The 20,952-nt window shown below is 39.7% G+C and overlaps 1 protein-coding gene and 1 long non-coding RNA gene across 6 annotated transcripts in view; one reads left to right on the forward strand and one right to left on the reverse strand.

Annotated features, from left to right (window-relative positions):
• LOC118631002 overlaps positions 1-2,550 on the forward strand; it is a 42,909-nt gene extending 40,359 nt beyond the window's left edge. The window contains exon 4 of one of the 2 annotated variants that reach the window (XR_004959716.1): positions 2,449-2,550. This is a non-coding gene — a long non-coding RNA (uncharacterized LOC118631002). The remainder of the gene's footprint in view (positions 1-2,448) is intronic. The other variant, XR_004959718.1, reaches the window with a different exon arrangement.
• Positions 1-20,023, reverse strand: part of LOC118630981 (pre-mRNA-splicing factor 18) — a 39,351-nt gene extending 19,328 nt beyond the window's left edge. Inside the window, exons 1-5 of one of the 4 annotated variants that reach the window (XM_036263289.1) lie at positions 8,063-8,082; positions 5,561-5,638; positions 5,419-5,445; positions 2,926-3,022; positions 2,152-2,256 (exon numbers count right to left, since the gene is read on the reverse strand). In XM_036263289.1, coding sequence (XP_036119182.1) covers positions 2,152-2,256; positions 2,926-2,946 — 126 coding nt within the window. In that variant the 5' untranslated portion in view covers positions 2,947-3,022; positions 5,419-5,445; positions 5,561-5,638; positions 8,063-8,082. Of the gene's footprint in view, positions 1-2,151; positions 2,257-2,925; positions 3,023-5,418; positions 5,446-5,560; positions 5,639-8,062; positions 8,084-19,832 lie in introns of those variants that run through there. The other 3 variants (XM_036263262.1, XM_036263281.1, XM_036263271.1) reach the window with 3 other exon arrangements.
• Positions 20,024-20,952: the final 929 nt, after the last annotated feature.

Raw genomic sequence — 20,952 nt, forward strand, 5'->3', positions numbered from 1 at the left:
AGGCAGTACTCAATTACTTTTCAAAATTAGAGCTGCGGTCAACAAATTCTCTTTAAAAAAAATTATATATATTTATATCTATAGATATACAGATATAGATATATATCTTTTTTAGAGAGGGAGAATGAGAGAAACATCAATGTGAGAGAGATGATGCCTCTCAAACACACCCCAATCGGGGATCAAACCCAAAACTTGGGCATGTGCCCTGACCAGGAATCAAACCCAGTGCTCTTTTGGTGGACAGGACAACGCTTAACCAACTGAGACACACTAGCTAGGGCAATAAATTCTTTTAAAAGTCTCTAATATTCCTTTCTCCAGGCTAAGTATTCAAAATTCTTTCCTCTAATTTTCAAATGACAGCTTCCAGAGTCAGCCATCCTTTGCTCTGAAAGTTTCCTTTTGTTCCAAGTTCATTTTTGTTTTGTACCTTCTAAATAGTTTGAATTCTTTATATCACATAAATATCTTTTTAAAAATTTTTTTAAAGAAAATAATAGTTGATATCAAGCAGGATATGGACAAACACAACAGGTGAGAGTTTAAACTGATGTAACTGGCACAGAGCCCTCTGGTGATGTGTATCAAAAGTCTTTGAAATGTGCCCGGCCAGTGTGGCTCAGTGATTGAACGTCAACCCATGCACCAAGAGGTCACCGGTTTGATTCCCGGTCAGGGCACATGCCCAGGTTGTGGGCCTGATCCCCAGTGCAGGGCATGCAGGAGGCAGCCAATCGATGTTCTCTCTCATCTATGTTTCTATCTCTCTCTCCCTCTCTCCTTCTCCCTTCCTCTCTCTCTAAAGTCAATAAAGAAAAAAATATTTAAAAAAAAGAAAAAATGTCTTTGAAATGTACATAGACTTTAATCTTTAGTACATACACTCCAGATATCACACTTCTAGAAATTTTTCCAAAGGAAATAATCATACATTATTATGCATGCAATCATGTCTTTAGAAAGATGTTCCTCTTAGTATGATTTATACTGAAATAATCTAAATGACAATTAATAAAAAATTGGTTTTAAAAATATTATAGAAGCCCTGGCTGGTTTGGCTCAGCAGTTAGAGCACTGGCCCGTGGACCAAAGAAGGGTCTCAGTTTGATTCCCGGTCAGGTTTAATTCATGGTCCTGTTTGGGATTGTGCAGGATGCAACCAACTGATGTGTGTGTGTGTGTGTGTGTCTCTCTCTCTCTCTCTGTCTCTCTTCCACTCTATCTAAAAATCAATGGAAAAATATCCTCAGGTGAGGATTAACAACAACAAATATGATGGGAAAATATACAGAAACATAAAAAAGTATATAAATCTCGCCCTGGCCGGTTTGGCTCAGCAGTTAGAGCATCGGCCTGCGGACCATCAAGTCCCGGGTTCAGTTTTGCTCAGGGCACATACCTTGAATGCAGTTTGTCCCCGGCCACCTGGTTGGGGTTGTGTGGGTGAGGGATGTTTCTCTCTCTCTCTTCCCCCCTTTCTCCTTCCCACTCTATCTGAAGATAAATGCAAAAAAAAAGTATATAAATCTCTATATTTTGACCTAGAAGGGTGTATTAAGAGAAAGTTATAAAATAGTACATTATTTAAAATAATTTAAGTATAATTATTTAGAATATATACATTTAAAGCAATGTGTTTATTAGTTTTTAAAGTTTAGAATGACAAATACTTAAAAAGTTTAACATAATATCAAGAAAAGCAGAGATAATTTAGAACTTCATGAAGAAAACTGGCTAGCTGCATAGTAATTGCGTTCAGTAAGTTATCTTATACAGGAAATAATGACATAAAAGTATTGAACAGAACTACAGATAAATATAAATGCTGTGCAAAGTTTTTGTTTGTTTGTTTTTCTGCTGTTGTTTTTTTTATCCTTACCTGAGGACATTTTTCCATTTTTTGTTCAGATAGAGTGGGGAGGGAGGGAGAGGAAGAGAGAGAGACAAACATCTACATGAAAGGGATACATCGAGTGGCTGCCACCCACACGACCAACCAGGGCCGGGGACAAACTGCAACCGAGGTACGTGCCCTCAGCGGGAACCAAACCCGGGTCTCTCTGGACCGCAGGCTGACGCTCTAATCGCTGAGCCAAACTGGCCAGGGCTGTTTGTTTTTTTAATGAAACACTCTCTAAATAAACTTACCTCTTGCCTAGAAAGAGTCATGGGTAATTTTTCCTCTGCCAGTTCAAGTTCTAATACTGGATTTGATGAAGTTAATGGTTTCTGGTCCTCTTCTTTTGGCTGTATCTATATTAATAGCAAAAAAGAAAAGAAAGAAATTCAGCTTTTGAAATATAGGTAATACTTATTCTATTAGTTTAGCTGCTCACAAAAGTTAAACATGTTTTAAATATTGAAGGCCTTCTAAACGTTCCTCCAAGGAAAGAGCTGATAATAAATGTCTAGCTTTTAAGAACTAATCAAACTTGTCCATTTCAGGGACAGCACAAAGAGAAAACATGCACGTCGGAAACAGCATTCTTGCTACAGAAGAGTGACATTAAATGTAATGGTTTCCAAAAGCAAAACATTAAAAGAGGTAAACTTAGACTCACTTTCTTCCTCAACTCAAAATAATTTTACATTTTCTCAAAAAGCAATCAACCTGCTTCTCTTTGAGAAAATCATCTTACAGAGTTGTCTGATCCTTGCCGTGGATTTAAAATGAAAGCCAAAGGAAAGAAATGCTTTCTAACAGAAACCTGTAAAGCCTCAAAATCCAGCTTTTTGCTACCCTACTTTTTGAAAGGTATTATTCCAAGTGTACAGAAATCACTGTTGGACATATAAAAAAATGTCCAGTGCTATACAGAACTTGTCCACAAAACTGAGCTACAAACCTTGTGAGAAAATAGTGTAAAACAAAACCTCTCTACTCATACCACACAAAGAGTGGACATTCTTGTTCATATAAACCTGGGGAAAAAATCTCTTCATATATTTTCTTGAGTCTGCCGCCCAAGTCACAGTTTGGGAAAATTGAGTTCAGCAATTTATGAGCCCACTGTGTCGTCTGTAAAAAGATAATGAAACGTGGTTTCCCAACTGACTATAAGACAAATCTAAAATGTCAAAAGAAGTAAGATAAAGAAAACATAAAGGAAGATCAACATTAAGGAAAAACTCATATGCAACTAAGAAAAGTTATATGGTTAAAATTATATAACTTATTCTATAAAGTTTATGGTTAACAGGTTTATCTGTATTACTAGTGTAATAGAAAATTGCGATAAAGAAATAAGCGTTCACCCTGGCTGGTGTGGCTCAGTTGGGTGTCGTCCTGGGCACCATGAGGTTGCCGATTCCTGGTCAGGGCACATGCCTGGGGTTGTGGCCTAGATCCTTGGTAGGGGGCATGCAGGAGACAGCCAATCAATGTTCCTCTCTCTTTAGAAAAATCTGAAAGAAAGAAAAAGAGAGAGAGAGAGAAGAAAGGAGAGAGGGAGGGAGGGAGGAAGGGAGGGAGGAAGGGAGGGAGGGAGGGAGGGAGGGAGAGAGAGAGAGAGAGAGAGAAAGAGAGAGAAAGAGAGAGAAAGAGAGAGAAGAGAGAAGAAAGAGAGAAAGAAAGAGAGAAAGAAGAGAGAAAGAAAGAGAGAAAGAAAGAGAGAAAGAAAGAGAAGAAAAGAGAGAAAGAAAGAGAGAGAGAGAGAAAGAAAGAAAGAAAGAAAGAAAGAAAGAAAGAAAGAAAGAAAGAAAGAAAGAAAGAAAGACCCTAAGCTTTCACCCTGTTTGGTGTGGCTCAGTTGGTTGGAATGTCACCCCAGACACCAAAAGGTGGCGGATTTGATTCCCATTCAGGGCACATACCAGATGGGTTGGATCCCTACTCAGGCTTTGTGCAGGAGGCAGCCCAGCAGATCGATGCTTCTCTCTCTCTCAAATCAATAAAAATAATAAAAAAACAAAAAACTAAACTTTTGTATTTTCACAAACCAAATCAGCATCAAGCCTTAAAAAATGGTAACAAGTATCTATAAAGGAATAAAGTAATACATGTTGGATTTTCATTACTACCAAGAAAGAAATAATAAAAATGTTTTCGAAAGAACAATCTGTGCTTTTTTTTTTCATCATAAAAACAGGTTATTTCTCCAAAAGTCTTAGGATGAAAAGTAGTTTTAATTATGGAATGGCAGCTGGACTCAATGTTACAAGCAAACCTTTACAGTAATTATTTTGCTTCAGTGCCTTCCTCTATATAAGCAAGTACTGCCATATCACCAAAGCAACCTAAGCAAAGCAAAACTACTGCCATTGTTTTTAAGTTATTTTCCTACCTTATCCAAAAGCTGAAAAGTTCAAATTTAGGGATCTGGGAAAGCAACAAGTCAGCAGACTAAACCCAGGGTAAGTAATTCTTATTTCAAATGAAGTTGGAGTTAGACGATGTTAGGGCAAGTGAAAGATGAGAATTCTTTCTGAATATTTGATGGTTATTTACACAAAACATTTTAATTTCCTAAATTAGAAGCAAATGAAATCACTATATTCATGGAAAATATAAAAATACCAATATAAACTTTCATATTTTAGAAACCTATCAGAAATATAAAACTTGCCCTCTCCCAACAGTACAAAATAAAGCCAAATGCATATACATACCATTTGTATTATTCATGCTTCCCTCTAGAAATGCTATGCCAGATAAATTAATTTCCAGAACTTTCAACATGACATGCACAAGAGTACTATTTGATATTGATATTTCACAAGCAAAATGTTGATTTTAAATTTATGATTTAGCAAAAGTAAGAGAGCCTTCTAAAATTTAGTTTAAAAATTATTAAACTAGTTTTAAAAAAATAATTTAAACATAACTTAACCTCATAACCTTTAACCCCTCCCAATAAAAAACCCAATACGTTATTCAACTAGGTAATGTCAAAGATAATTTCAGTCATGCTTCTAAAATATACAAGTCTTCCAGACAACTCATTTGTTTCTAATAAATATTTCAGTATTACATTTTCTATCCAATAGACTGAGCAATGTTTGCAATGTGGTTTCTTATTACACAAAAGCATATAAATGTTATATGGCACTATACTTCAAGCAGAGGTACTTAGGGCCAAAAGGAATTAATAATGTAAACATAAAAACAATGGCTTAAAATATTCGGGAGAAAGCAGGGAAAATACCACTCCTAATACCATTGTTTTTGAATGAATAAAATGTTTTAGCCCTTTAAAAACTGACTTTATTGGGAGAGGTGGGGAGAGGAGTGGTGGTGGAGATGAAAATGAGGCAGCATCAGATCCAGGACTTAACAAAAACAAGAAAAACAAGCTTTGATCTCAAGCCAGTTCATGCTGTCCACAGAAGGCCAAACCATTCCAAGCCAAAAGTCATGCATGTATTTTCCTGAATTTAATATAAAAAAAAGAAAAAAATGAAAACAAAAATTCATACCTCTCCAGATGGCTTCTCATTTACAGGCTAATGTATAACATTGATAAATTGAACAGAGATCAATAATTTTGTCACTTTAATAACAGCTGTATAAATTTAAACTCAGAAATAGACAATTTAACATAAAAACAGGAATTCATACCTTATAGCCACATCTTTCATAATATGCTTCCTCTTCTTTTTTTGAAAGTTCACTGCGCTTGAAATATTTTTTATTTTCCTATTGAAGAGAGAAATGGTTAATAATATATCCTTGCATAGAATTTCGCATCCCCTAGTCAACAGCCTGAAAATACTCTTCAATTTTTAAAGAAATTGATAAAGTTTTTTTGGTTCCAAAGAAAGTATACTGATTTCCTGAACACGCCACCTGTCCTCAACCCCTAGTCTAAATTTGAAGTACATATTTTTCTTGCAGTATCATTTTAACAGGCATATCCAACAGCAAAGAGAAAAAACCAACAATATTTTCCAAGTGTTCACACTGTTTTGATTTAGTATCTCAATATCTGGGTAAAATGATAAGCTCTACAAATGGATTTATTATAAACCACAAGAGTGCATCAAAATTATTTTCATCATCTAAAATCTTACTGTATCAATTAATTGCATTTTATTCTTAAAATTGTGTTAACTCTTAAAAAGACAGTGTAAAGGCATTTGTTTTAATATGACTTGATGTTAAGAGACAAGTTCTTAAATCTACTGTGATGGGGAAAAACGTTAGTTCTTTCTATTCTATATATAATTTGGAGGCTTCTTACTATCTGCAGCTCTTATTCCACTGATGACTTGGCTCAAATAAAGATACTTCCTTGCCCTGGCCCGTGTAGCTCAGTTGGTTGAGCACTGTCCTGTGCACCCAAAGGTGGTGGGTTCAATTCCCAGTCAGGGCACATGCCCAGATTCTGGGTTTGATCCCAAGTATTTGCATGCAGGAGGCAGCCAATTGATGGTTCTCTCCTCCCCCGCTTCCTCCCTCTCTAAAATCAGTAAAAACATTTTTTTAAAAAAGGATGCTGCCCTACTTTATTAGTAGTAAGTATACTAGTACCTTAATACCACCTCCACTCAAGTATTTAGCACCTCATAGTCCAAAGCTCATTCACTCAGGCAATGACTATCGATGGATATTAAGACCATGACAGGAAAGGCTGTTGGTGAACAATGGAAAGACCAGGCTGCCAACCCTTGAGCCCACTGATAAGTTTGGCATCAAGAAAACATTAAGCACTTCCCTATGTGATGCACATAGGAAGTATGTAGCACCATCAATACAGCATTCTTGCCAAAAAAGATAAATATGAATCTAATCAAATATTTAGATCTAACTTCCAGTTTACCATAATGCAGGGAATAAAAGAATAAGCGAAATAACACCACAGGGAAACAATCAAACACTGGAAAGTTTTACAAACTAACCCCAGTTTCCCCCAAAAGTTAATGGCATCAAAAAGGGGTAGAGCTGGGGAGAATGAAAATGTTCTTAGTTAAAAGAAACCAAGAGTCATAATAAATGCAGTGACTACAGTTCATGTGGATCTGATTTAAACAAACCAACTGTAAAAACATTTATTTTAATTCAGTTGGAGGTATCTGAATGTGAAAGGAGTAGCTGATGATACTAAGGACCTAATTTCATTTTTTTTTTTTTTTTTTATGAATTTTTATTTATTTTTTTGTTACAGATATTTTACCTTTTTACCCCATTGGCACCCCCCACCCCCCACCCCCTCCACCCTGTCCCCGGCTTAGTTGTCCATGTCCATTGGTCATGCATACATGCATATAAGTTCTGTGGTTTATCACTTCCCACCCCCCCACCCCCCATCCCCTCTTCTGAGGGGTGTCAGTCTGTGCCCTACTTCCATGTGTCTGGGTCTACTGTATTCCTCAGACTGTTATGTTCATTATATTCCGCATATAAGTGAGATCATGTGGTATTTGTAAGGACCTAATTTTAATTTTGTTGGTTGTCATTTTGTTTATATAAAAATATGTTTTAAGTGATGTTAGAGAGAGGAAGAGAGAGAGGGAAAAACATCAAGGATCATCGATAGGATGCCTTCTGCACGCGCTCTGCCTGGGGATCAAACCTGCAACCTGGGCACATGCCCTGACCTGGAATCAAACCCACCACTCTTTGGTGCATGGAAAGACACTCCAACCAACCAAGCCACGCTGACCAGAGCTATATAAAAACATATTCTCATTTTCTAGTTACAAATCTTTAGGGGAAGGGGTAGACGGGAGCTCATTATACAATTATGTTTTTCTGTATGTTTAAAACTTTCATTAAATGAAATTTTTTATTTGTTTTTAATCCTCACCCGAGGACATTTTTCCATTTTTTGTTCAGATAGAATGGAAAGGAGGGAGAGAGAGAGAAACATTGATGTGAAAGGGACACATCGAGTGGTTGCCACCGCATGACCCAACCAAGGCCGGGGACAAACTGCAACTGAGGTACGTGCCCTTAGCAGGAACCGAACCCGAGTCTCTCTGGACCGCAGGCTGACACTCTTACCACGGAGCCAAACCGGCCAGGGCAAGTGAAATTTTTTAAAAGTTTATTCATTAACTTAATAAACATCTACCACACACCAAGCACAGCTTTACAGATTAACAATGAAGAAGATATTACCTGGGGTAAGAAACTGATGGTATCATCTGGATATCAAAACTACCCTGAGAAAGATGGGAGCAAATAATATTAATCCCATAGTACATTAGAAAGGTTAGGTGACATTCCCAGAATTAGTAAGCCTCATAAGCAACACAGACAGGACTAGAACTCTGGTTAAGTCCTTTGTACTACTGTCCAGGATTCCATGCTAGAGTTCTTTACAACCAAAATGTTATTTCAGCATCATAAATTGTTCCTTTTGAGTATGTAGCAGGTAATTGCCGAATTTCAGGTGAGTTGGCAAACACATATGGCATCCTCTCAGAAAAAGGGACTATAGAGGAAGAAAGTAAAAGGGCTCTCCAAGCCAGAGTCCATGGTCTAATCTATAACTATGATATCTTTTACTCCATGTCTCAATTTCATTGCACATACCTAACAATATCTTAAGCACAGAACATCAATCCACAAAATGTGGTTCACAGTCTTCTGGAGGTCCTTTACATCTTTTCAGAGGTTCTGGAAAGTCAAATTTACTTTTATAACAATACTAAGATGTTATTGCCACCTTTTTCACTGTGCACACACTTGCACTAATGGTACTAAAGCAATGAGGAAAACTACCGAAATCTGAGCATAAATAAGGCTGACTACCTTATTTATGTAGCAGTGGGCACTGTACACACCACCATGGACTTGCAGGAAAATAAAGAAGCCAGTTTCTCTTATGTCTTGATAAAGTACATGATGAAACAAAAAATGAAACAAGGCACTTCTGCTATACAGTAAACTGAGATCAGTTTCTCAAAGAAAATCATTTGTGCAACTGATTATTCAGACTTGCAGATTACACAGACATTACTTAAAACTGAACAAAGCAAGCCTGTTACTTCAAGGAAAACAATGACAGCACTTATCACCTATGATAAAATTCCATCTTTCAAGTGAAAATTAGAATGGTAGGAAACATGTATCCATTACTGTGAACTTCATGGTTTCCCAATACGTAAAGGCTTTTCTGATGAACTAAAAATAATATCAGTGAATGTGATTTTCTCTATGTAATCTAATGAAATATATCAACATTTAGAAGATCCGCTTATCTCAGCAAACCATAATGTTATAAAGGCAAGATGTTACAAAATCATGCATAGGCAGAAGATCTATGAGCAGAATAGATCAGCATAGATGAAGAGCAGAATTATCAATGGATTTTATTTTTTTATCCTCACCCGAGGACATTTTTCCATTTTTTGTTCAGGTAGAGCGGGGGGGTGGGGGTGGGGAGTGGAGAGAGAGGAACAGAGAGAGAGAGAGAGAGAGAAACATCGATGCGAAAGGGACACATCGAGTGGCTGCCACCCGCACAACCGACCAGGGCCGGGGACAAACTGCAACCGAGGTACGTGCCCTTAGCGGGAACCGAACCAGGGTCTCTCAGGACCGCAGGCCGATGCTCTACCGCTGAGCCAAACCGGCCAGGGCTATCAATGGATTTTATATACAAAAAGTTTTGATATGGGTTAGAATCCAGTCTTAATTAATCTTTAGGAAAACATTTGTCTACTTTTGGTATAATATCAAAGAAAACCATAATTATCTGTAAAGGCTATTAAAATACTACCTTTCCCGAGGAATCAGAAGATGGCAGTGGGCAGGACCGCAGGGAGGGTGAGTGTGTGAGAAAGTGTGAGTGGACGTGAAAGTGGACAATGAAACCCGAGCAGTGCAGAGACGCGGAGCAGAAAGTTCCTGTGCTGTGGACAAAGCAGCCGGCTACCGTGTTACCCACAGGATCTGTAGGGTGCTGAAACTCCAGAAAGGTTTATGAGACCCAGCAGGGACTGCGCGATCTAGTTACCCACGGGGCCCATGGGGTGCTGAAGCACCAGAGAGGCCTGTGCGACCCAGCAGGGACTGTACCATCCAGTTACCCGCAGGACCTGTGGGGTGCTGAAGCACCAGATAGGCCTGTGTGACCCAGCAGCCCATAACATATAGAGCCCAGTCCCCAAAGGGACTCTGTGATCCAGTTACCCGCGTGACCTGCAGTGTGTGGGGGCACCAGAAAGGTTTGTGAGACCCAGCTGTGCACAACATAGGCAGAGAGAATGTGAAAATGGAGGTGGAGTGAATAGAAGCTACGCAGATGATCTCCCAGGACCAAACGGGAATTACAACTAAAATAAAGACAAATCCTCGGAAAAAAGCAAAAGAAAAGCAGCAGGACAGGACCATATAACCAGGAACAGAAAATTTGGCAGAATTTTCCCACAGGGAAAATTTAGCAGAATCTGCAGAGGCACGAGAGGGTGGCGGGCTAGGAGCCCAGGGACAGCAGCAGTCTTAGCTGTGAGCAGTGTCCTTGGGGAATAAAGACCAAGCCCGCTCCACAGCGCAGAGAGCCAGGATAGAGCACTAAAATAGCCACAGCCACTCACCTGGGCGCTATGGCAGAGGGAGGGCAAACTGGGCTGGAACTCTGTGGGGACACCCGGGATTTGGAGGGCACTCAGAGTTTTTGCTGAGTTGCGGCCACAAAGGACGGTGGCCAGTGTGCTCCTTCCCTGAGCTGTGGGAAAAAGCAGCAGCCCCCCGACCCTGGGAGATTCAGCCTTTCCCAGGTGAGGCAAAGAAATGCAAATGGAGGCTCATTAATAACCAGCATCTATCCCACCCTGTAGAAATCCTCCCATGCAGAATACCAGGGCTACATTCCAAGGCACTGAGTAACTGAGACTACTAGCCACCAGGAAAAAGCTAGAGGATGACTGAACTTTTCCTGGGCTTGAAAATCTACCAAGGAAAGTAAGACTTGACAGAGGTGTTTAACGTGGGCCCGCCCAGGCTCATCCAAACCCAATAGAGGGAGCCACAAACAGCAGAACACCAACACCCACACGGAAAATTTGGCAGGCTCCAAAACCCACTGAGATAGCCAAAATGGTGAAACAAAGAAACAAATCCTAAATGAAAGAACAAGAGAACTCTATCAAAGATGAGATTAATGAAATGCAGCTAAGCAAATTATCAGAAGTAGAGTTCAGAGCCATGATCTTGAGAGAGCTCAACAGCATGAGTAAGGACATCAGCACCATGAGTAAACATACAGAATCATTGAAAACCAACCAAGTGGAAATGAAGAATGACATAGCAGAAATTAAGAACACATAGGAAGGACTAACCAGCAGAGTAGAGGAAACTGAGGACCGGATAGTGAATTAGAAAACAGGGTAGAAAAAAAAATCAACCAATCAGAAAAACAAAAGGAAAAAACAATTAAAAAACAGGAAGACAGCTTAAAAGAACCATGGGACAACTGGAAATGTAATAAATTCGCATCATAGGAGTCCCCGATGAGGAAGAAAATGGGCAAGCATTAGAGAATATATTTGAAGAAATAGTGACACAAAACTTTCCCAACTTGATGAAAGAGGCATTCAAGTTCAAGAAGCACAGTGAGCCCCAAGTAAGAAGAACCCAAATAGGACCAAACCAAGACACATAGTAACCAGAATGCCAAAAATTAAAGACAAAGAGAGAATCCTAAAGGCAGCAAGAGATAAGCAACAGGTTACCTACAAAGGAAACCCCAAAAGGCTCTCAGCTGACTTCTCAACAGAAACACTACAGGCCAGAAGGGAGTGGCATAAAGTAATCAAGGTCATGAAAAACAAGGATCTGAATCAAAGACTACTCTATCCAGCAAGGCTATCATTCAAAATAGAAGGTCAAATAAAGAGCTTTACAGACAAAAAAAGGCTAAGAGAATACATTAACACCAAAACAGCAGTGTAAGATATGCTAAAAGGACTTCTGTAATTAGTAGAAGAAATAGTAAGAAAAATATAACCACACTAAACAAAAATGGCAATAAATAAGTGCATATCAATTATCACCTTAAATGTGAATGGTTGGAATGCTCTGATAAAAAGACACAGAGTAGCTGACTGGATAAGAAAGCATGACTCACATATATGTCGTTTACAAGACACCCACCTCACAACCAAATACTCACATAGGTTGAAAGTGAAGGGATGGAAAAAAGTCTTTCAAGCAAACGGAAGCAAAAAAAAGTGGGGTAGCAATACTCATATCTGATAAAGTATATTTCAAAAAGAAGGCCATAACTAGAGACAAAGAAGGCCACTACATAATATTGAAAGGATCTATCCAACAGGAGGATATAACCTTGGTAAACATATATGCACCCAATATAGGAGCACCAACATATATTAAAAATCTTTTGGAGGACTTCAAAGGAGAAATCAAGAGCAACACAATCATAGCAGAGGATTTCAATACCCCACTGACATCACTGGATAGATCCTCTAGACAAAACATTAACAAGGAAACACAGACTCTAAATGAAGCACTAGATCAAATGGATTTAATAGATATCTACAGAAAATTACACCCCAAAACTGCAGAATTCATTCTTCTCAAGTACACATGGGATATTCTCAAAGATAGACCACATGCTAGTGCACAAACTAAGTCTCTACAAGTTCAAGAAGATTGAAATTATATCAAGCATCTTGTCAGATCACAATGACATGAAATAAGAAATCAATTTCAACAAGAACATGCAAAGACATTTGAAAACATAAAGGCTAAATAGCATGTTATTGAACAACGAATGGGTTACCATGGAGATCAAGGAGAAATTAATAACTTCCTGGAAACCAATGAAAATGAACACACAACAACACAAAATCTATGGGATGCAGCAAAAGCAGTTCTGAGAGGGGAGTTCATAGCACTACAGGTCTACCTCAGGAGGCAAAAAAAATTTCTAATAGACTATCTAACCTCACAACTTAAAGAACTAGAAAGCAAACAAAAAGAAAATGCCAGAGCAAGTAGAAGGAAGGAAATAATAAAGATCAGAGCAGAAATAAATGACATGGAGACCAAAAAAACAATTAAAAGGATCAATGAAACAAAGAGCTGGTTCTTTGAAAAGATAAACAAGATTGATGGACCCTTAGCTAGACTCACCAAGAATCAGAGAGAGAGAACCCAAATACACAAAATCAGAAATGAAAGAGGAGAAATAATAACTGACAACACAGAAATACAAAGGAATAACAAATATTAAGAACAATTATACAGCTACAAATTCGACAATCTATGCAAAATGGACAAATTTCTAGAAACACAGTCTCCCAAAACTGAACCAGGATAATTCTAATTCCAAAACCAGAAAAAGACACTACAAAAAAAGAAAACTACAAGCCAATATCCTTGATGAACATAGATGCCAAAATCCTGAACAAAATACTAGCAAATTGGATCCAGCAATACATCAAAAAAATTATTCACCATGACCAAGTGGGAATCATCCCAGGGATGCAAGGCTGGTACAATATTCACAAATCAATAAATGTGATACATCACATAAACAAAATGAAAGATAAAAATTATATGATCATATCAATAGATGCTGAAATAGCATTCGACAAAATCCAGCACCCATTTCTGATAAAACACTCAGCAATCTGGGAATAGAGGGATCATATCTCAACATAATAAAGGCCATATATGAAAGACCTACAGCCAACATCATACTCAATGGGCAAAAACTAAAAGCATTTCCCTTAAGAACAGTAACAAGACAAGGATGCCCACTTTAGCCATTCCTATTTAACATAGTAATGGAAGTCTTAGCCACATCAATCAGACAGAAGAAAAAATAAAAGGGATCCAAATTGGAAAGGAGGAAGTGAAACAGTCATTATTCTCAGATGACATGATACTATACGTAAAAAACCCCAAAGACTCCATCATAAATTTAATAAATGAATTTGGAAAAGTAGCAGGATACAAAATTAACGTCAAGAAATAGATGGCATTCTTATACATCGATGATGAAGTCACAGAAAGAGAACCCCCCCCCCAAAAAAATTCCATTTATCATCATGGCACAAAAAATTAAGATACCTAGGAATAAACTTAACCAAAAAATAAAGGACCTATGAGATGTCCGGTCAAGATGGCGGCGTAGGTAAACGCGGTATCGCGTCCTCCCACAACCACATCAAAGTTACAACTAAACTACAGAACAACCATCATTCAAGACTGCCTGAAATCAAGCTGAATGGAAGTCCTACAACTACGGAATTAAAGCAGCAGCCACATCCAGATTGGTAGGGGGTTGGAGGCGCGAGGGGCGGAGGCGCGAGGGGCTGCTCCCACACCCACGTGTGGCCAATAAAAATCAGGAGGACACCTCAGACGGAGAGGGTCCTCAAGAGCCGCAGGAAGCACCCAGGTGCCCCGCTCAGGGTTCCAGTGCCAGGAAGAGAATCCCCATAACTTCTGGCTGGAAAAATCAGCAGGAACTGAGGCTCAAGGAAGCTGACACCGCTGGAGCCCCAGGCAGCACCCTAAAGGGCCCACGCACAGACTTATCGAACTCTCTCCCTCTAAGCTTGGAGGGGAGGCAGCTCGAGGGGCACCAGAGACATACAGGGAAGAACTGAGCTGTTTGGCACTAGAGCGAGGGCTGGAGAGGGGGCTTTCTCCGGGACAAACGTGCTGTCAGAGGCCTTTGTTCCTTTGGTGAGCCCTTCCCTGGGGCCACGGACAGAAGCCATATCTGGGACTCCTGCAACCTGGCTCATACTGGTAGCCCCGCCCTGCTGACTCCCTGAGGCCCTGCCCCACCCAACTTTCAGGCCCACCCAAGCTGTTACCACTTGCTTAACCATAGGATTGGTCTGTCTTGGATCCTGCTTCAGGTGTTCCTAAATTCTTTCAAACAAGTAGCATCTGGTCTCAGCTAGCCCCATGCCTCTCGTTAAGTAATACATAGAAACAAACACAGGGAGGCAGCCAAAATGAGGAGACAAAGAAACAGGTCCCAAATGAAAGAACAGAACAAAACCCCAGGAAAAGAACTAAGCAAAATGGGGATAAGCAACCTGACAGATGCTGAGTTCAAAATACTGCTTATAAGGATGCTCAATGAACTTAGTGAGAACCTCAGTGAACTTAGTGAGGGCCTCAAGAGCATAAAAAAGGACCAGTCAGAAATGAAGGAGGCACAGTCAGAAATGAAGGAGGCGCTAACTGAAATAAAGAATAATTTACACAGATTCAATAGTAGAGTAGGTAAAGCCAAGAAGCAAACCATCGATTTGGAATATAAGGAAGCAAAAAACACCCAATCAGAACAGCAAAAAGGAAAAAGCATCCAAAAAAAATGAGGATAGTGTAAGGAGCCTCTGGGACAATTTTAAGTGTGCCAACATTCACATCTTGGGGGTGCCAGAAGGAGAAGAGAGAGAACAAGAAATCGAAAACTTATTTGAAACAATAATGGCAGAAAACTTCCCTAACTTGCTGAAAGAAACAGACATACAAGTCCAGGAAGCACAGAGAGTCCCAAACAAGATGAACCCCAAGAGGCCCACACCAAGACACATGATCATCAAAATGCAAAAGTTTCAAGACAAAGAGAAAATCTTAAAAGCAGCAAGAGAAAAGCAGTTAGTTACCTCTAAGGGAGTTCCCATTAGACTGTCAGCTGATTTCTCAAAAGAAACTTTGCAGGCCAGAAGGGAGTGGCAAGAAATGTTCAGAGTGATGAAAAGCAAGAAACTACAACCAAGATTACTCTGTCCTGCAAAGCTGCCATTTAGAATCAATGGCCATATAGAGTTTCCTAGACAAGGAAAAGCTAAAGGAGTTCATCACCACCAAACCATTATTATATGAAATGTTGAAGGGTCTTCTTGAAGAAAAAGATAAAAATATGAACAAACAAAATGGCAATGAATACATAGCTATCAACAACTGAATCTTCAAACAAAATGAACAAGCAGAACAGAAACATTCTCATAGATAACAGAGAACATTTTGTTGGTTGCCAGATAGGAGGGGGGATGGGGGAATGGGTGAAAAAGGTGAAGGGATTAAGAAGTACAAATTGTTTGTAGACTGACAAATCTCAAAGGGAAGGGGTTTTGGGGGTGGGAAGAAATAAACCAAAGAACTTATATGCATAACCAATGGACACACACAACAGTGTGGGAAAAGGCAGGAGGGGAGGTCAATGGGAGAAAAATGAAGAACATCTGTAATACATTCAATAATAAAGATATAATTTTAAAAAATCAATAAAAACAATTTTTTTTAAATAGCACATTAAAAAAAAAAAAACATGGGAGAGACATTTGTATGCTTTAGTGCTGATGGGGATAAGCCAGTAGACAGACTAAAGACACAGGAAGAAAGAGGGTAAGTAATACTAAGGTTCTTGATGATGCTAAAAAAGACTAATTGGAATCCAATGTGCAGGTGGAAGGTTTGACCTAAGCTGTAACCAATACCTCACTCATTTTAACAGAGGAAAAGAGGGATTTCTGGCCTGTAGGCTTCTTTTTTCTCTGTGAAATTGAATGTATATTCCTTAAATAAAAGAATCAAGTATTACTTTCTTTTTAATCCACTGAGGGAGAGTGTAATATCATGCATATGAGAAATATCCAATAAATATTAGGGGGAAAAGCTACGTTTCTACACAAAGCCCATCCTCATAACTACAACTAATAAAACTGCTAATTAGGTCCCAACAGCCTAGTTTTCCATATAAATGAGGTGTGGTGTTAAGTGAAGATTCACTAATCCCAGGGCTCCAAAGCATTGGTATTTGAGCAATCACCTCAGAGTAGTTACACCAGACAGAATGTTTTAGGACAGGTGATGGGAGACTTATCTTAAGGGTTTCTCTGGTTAGCCCTGGCCAGTTTGGCTTCAGCAGTTAGAGCATCAGCCTGCGGAGCAGAGAGTCCCAGGTTTGGTTCCCACTAAAGGCACATACCTCAGTTGCAGTTTGTACCCAGCCCTGGTTGAGGTCGTGTGGGTGGCGACCACTCGATGTGTCTCTCTCACTCTTCCTCCCTCTCTCCCTCCCACTCTATCTGAAGATAAATGTAAAACTATCCTCGGGTGAGGATAAAAAATTTTTAAAAAAGAGTTTCTCTGGTTTAACAAAGGGGCACTCACAAGGAGGTGACTATTTCAACTATCAGACTAACAACAAAAGCTGGGATACCACCTGAAATGACCAACATAGATGGGTGTTTTCTATCTACAGGTAGGGCAATAAAAACAATTCGGTAATCTCCAACCAGCATTTTTTTAATGAAACAGAACAGATTAAAATAATAAAACAAATGAGAGAATCGCATGTAGTTAAGATAAGACTTGTTTCATATACATATCAGAACAAAATATAAAAAAATATTTCTTACTGTGGCTGGAGCAATGATAAAGTATAAAAGTTACTGATACTATGATGCAGAAAGACAAAGGCTATAAAGCTATTTCTATACAGCTATAAATTATACAGATATAAATCACAAGACTATTCCCAAGCATATAACTAGAAAAGATGTCCAGTTATACATATTCTCTCATGCAGGCACACTTCAGAAATTGCAGGTTTGGTTCCAGACCACCATAAAGTAAGTGCTGCTATAAAGCGAATTGTAATGTTGTTGCTGGTGGAGGGGCTTGCCTTACATTTGTTAAAAACAAACAAACAAAAAACCCCACCAACATCTGTGGAGCGCACTACAATAAGGTATGCCTGTATAAGAGCACTCACCCACCTGATTATGCAAATAAACACATTATAAACCTGGAGGGAGAGCTCAGCTTGCCATGATTCAATTTTCCCTCTAAAGTACAATACTTATACCTGAACGTCCTGGCCTTCCTAACATCAGCTATGCACTCCAACATCTAAATTACTTTGTATGGGTGGGTGTATAATTTGCATGTATTTAATTTTTATTATCCTTTCTTTTTCTTTATTGTTGAGATTACAGACATCCCTCCTTATTTTTCACCCATCCCCCTCCACCCGGCTCCCACCCAACTCCAGGCCTTCAAATACTCTCAAATCACTCATTTGAAGAAAAAGGTCCCTGAAGTAGAGATAAAACATTAAGTCACAAATATGGACAAGCTTTCCCCTTCATCTGCTATATAATATTCTATTTAATGAGCTCCACTTCACTAATTATTTTTAAAGTTTCACTGATTATGAAATCTGCCATCTACCAAAAAATCCCAACTTACACTACATTGTATACATTAAGTTTACATTCCATCCAAAGACCTAAGCAGATGTTCAATAAGTGGGGTCCTCAGACCCCTGGGATCCTTAAGATCCTTTGAGAGGGTCTGTGATGTTAAAACTATTTTCAACCCTGGCCGGCTTAGCTCAGCGGTTAGAGTGTCGGCCTGCGGTCTAGAGAGACCTGGGTTCGGTTCCGCTAAGGGCACATACCTTGGTTGCAGTTTGTCCCCGGCCCTGGTTGGTCGTGTGGGTGGCGACCACCCGATGTGTCCCTTTCACGTCGATGTTTCTCTCTCTCTCTCTCCCTCTCTGTCTCTCTCTTCCTCTCTCTCCCTCCCACTCTATCTGTACAAAAAATGGAAAAATGTCCTCGGGTGATGATAAAAACAAAACAAAAAACTATTTTCAATATGAAGGTACTGTCTGCCTGTACACTCTATGGCCATTTGCACCAAGGATGAAAAGCAATGGTAATTCTCCTGGTGCCTTGGCAAGTATACCTAAAGCACTTCTCATTTATATGGAAGTATGATGGTTGTCTGGAGGCAAAGCACTTGCATGATTAAGCTGCAAACCAAGTTAGATGCTTTTATCATGGAATATCATTTTTACATGAAAGAATACTTACAAAAAACTATAGTAATTCAGACTTAGACAACTTCCCAAAAGTAAACAAAGTGACCCTGACGTTCTAGGAAACAACTGATGGTATTTACTGCCTATGATAAAACTCCAGCTTTCAAGTGAAAATTAAAATTGTGGAGATCTTAGATTTGTTATCATGAGCTTGATGGTGTCCCAATACTCAAAGATGTCCCTCTTGACATCATGGTGATATTAAATAACGTGATTTTTAAAATATGGTGTAATGAAACATCAACATTTGAAAGATCTGCATAACTCAGTGAACCAATACTTTCAAATAATCAGTGAATTAATATATAAATATTTCTAAAGCTCAGCTTTAACTTCTAATATAGTAAATATCGATAAACACCTAAACAAAAGCCCTTTGGATCCTCAGCAATTTGGAAGAGTGTAAAGAGGTCCTCACACCAAAAGCTTTGAGAACCGGTGATCTAAGTCACTGTTATGCAATAAAGTAATGGAGATCAATCAACTTCAGGAAGTTCTTAAAGCATGTCATTCTTTCTCCTCTTTCTTGACTGTTTATCCAACAGTTTTAGCCTTGCTTTCAGTGAAGAACTGACCAACAGACCTTTCTAAGAGTACTGGGGTGTGGGGGTGAGGAAAAGTAATAAATAACCGGTGTTACTAGTAGGAATGAATCAAAGATTTTTAAAAACTAATCCTGCGTCTGCCCTTCCTCTGTGTTTCAGCTGGGCACAAACCCTTAGTAAAACCACCGACGTGAAGGACCAGAAAAACGGGGGCAGAATTGCGAAGAATATGGACACACGGGAGTGCGTAGAAGGGGCAGTTAGGGAAACTGAGGAAATAAGGGAGCAGGTGGAGAAATTCTGGCCAAAACCTTGGGCTTTCCTGCAGCTCCCCCACTTCCTAAGGCTGCCGAATACAGTGTCAAGGGGAGAACCAGGGGGGCCGCTCCAGGGAAGTGGGGGGCTCTCGCTCACCCCACGCCCGCCCGGAACCCCCTCAGTGCCCGTCCCCACTCCCATCCTCCCTCTCCGCCGCCCCTACACACCGCCGCGCCCTCGACCCAAGGCTCCTCACCGCCAACAGGTTCCTGTCCTCCACCAGCTGCCGCTTCCGGAGGATCTCCGACTTCAGAATGTCCATGTCGTTGCCCGGGTTTAAGCTCGAGTTTCCCTCTCTGGCTCCTCCGGCCAAGCCTCCCCAGCCGGGTGGTGGAGCGAACCCACCGAACACTGCGAACCCAAATATAAACAGACAAGCCTGACAGGCGCGCTTCCGGCGGAAGTTGTGATGAGCGAGAGAAGGAAAGAGAGCGCCTCAGGACGCCTGTGGTGACAAAGCCGCTGTGCATGAGCGGCCCCTGGTGGCGCCCCCCGGCAGCGCGCCTGTAGTTTCCACGACCACAGATACAAATGAATGTGGGCTGAAATGCGATTCTTCTGAATCGTGTGGAGGTCCACCGGCTTTATTTTTAATGATGTTATTGTACCTGCTAGTTCAGGTCCAAAAACCTCCTAGCAGAACACCTCAGTTATGTTAAATAAGGCCAGATCCTTACTTACCATACCAGAAGTTCACATCAGGGTCTCTGAAGTTACCTGCTTGCCAAAATTAATGTAGTAGAGAGGGAGTAAACCAGAATATAAAGTAAAAGGGCAGTGTTCATTGCTAGCCTGTTCAATTCCCTGAAAAGTTAAGCAATTACACACATTTAAGTCTTTTTCAAAAGTAAATTTGTTTTTCCTCTCTCAGTTCTAGATTGCTTATATATCTTAGTGATAATTGAACACTTATTCCAAGCTGAGAATATCTTTTTGGTCATGTGTTCAGCAATCAAGATTTTCAGTGACATGATTGAAGAACTAATCAGAAATTCTTTTTTTTTCAGTCCAACCAAAGAACAAAAATACATTGGGGAGAAAAATTACATCAGAGATTGTAATGTTAAAAAGACATTTAAAATTGTTTACAATGCATGTATTTTTGGTTCTATGACATTGAATCTTTTTTTTTTTTTAATTCTACTTAAGCCCAGCTGGTGGGACTCAGTGGATTGAGCATCTGTGGACTGAGAGGTCCAGGTTCCATTCCCTCTCAGGGCACATGCCTGGGTTGCTTGCTCACAGTAGGGGGCATGCAGGAGGCAGCTGAGCGATGTTTCTCCCTCATTAATGTTTCTATCTGTCGCTCCCTTTCT

Source organism: Molossus molossus, unplaced genomic scaffold (assembly GCF_014108415.1).
Source record: "Molossus molossus isolate mMolMol1 unplaced genomic scaffold, mMolMol1.p scaffold_m16_p_1, whole genome shotgun sequence".
Lineage (NCBI taxonomy): Eukaryota > Metazoa > Chordata > Mammalia > Chiroptera > Molossidae > Molossus > Molossus molossus.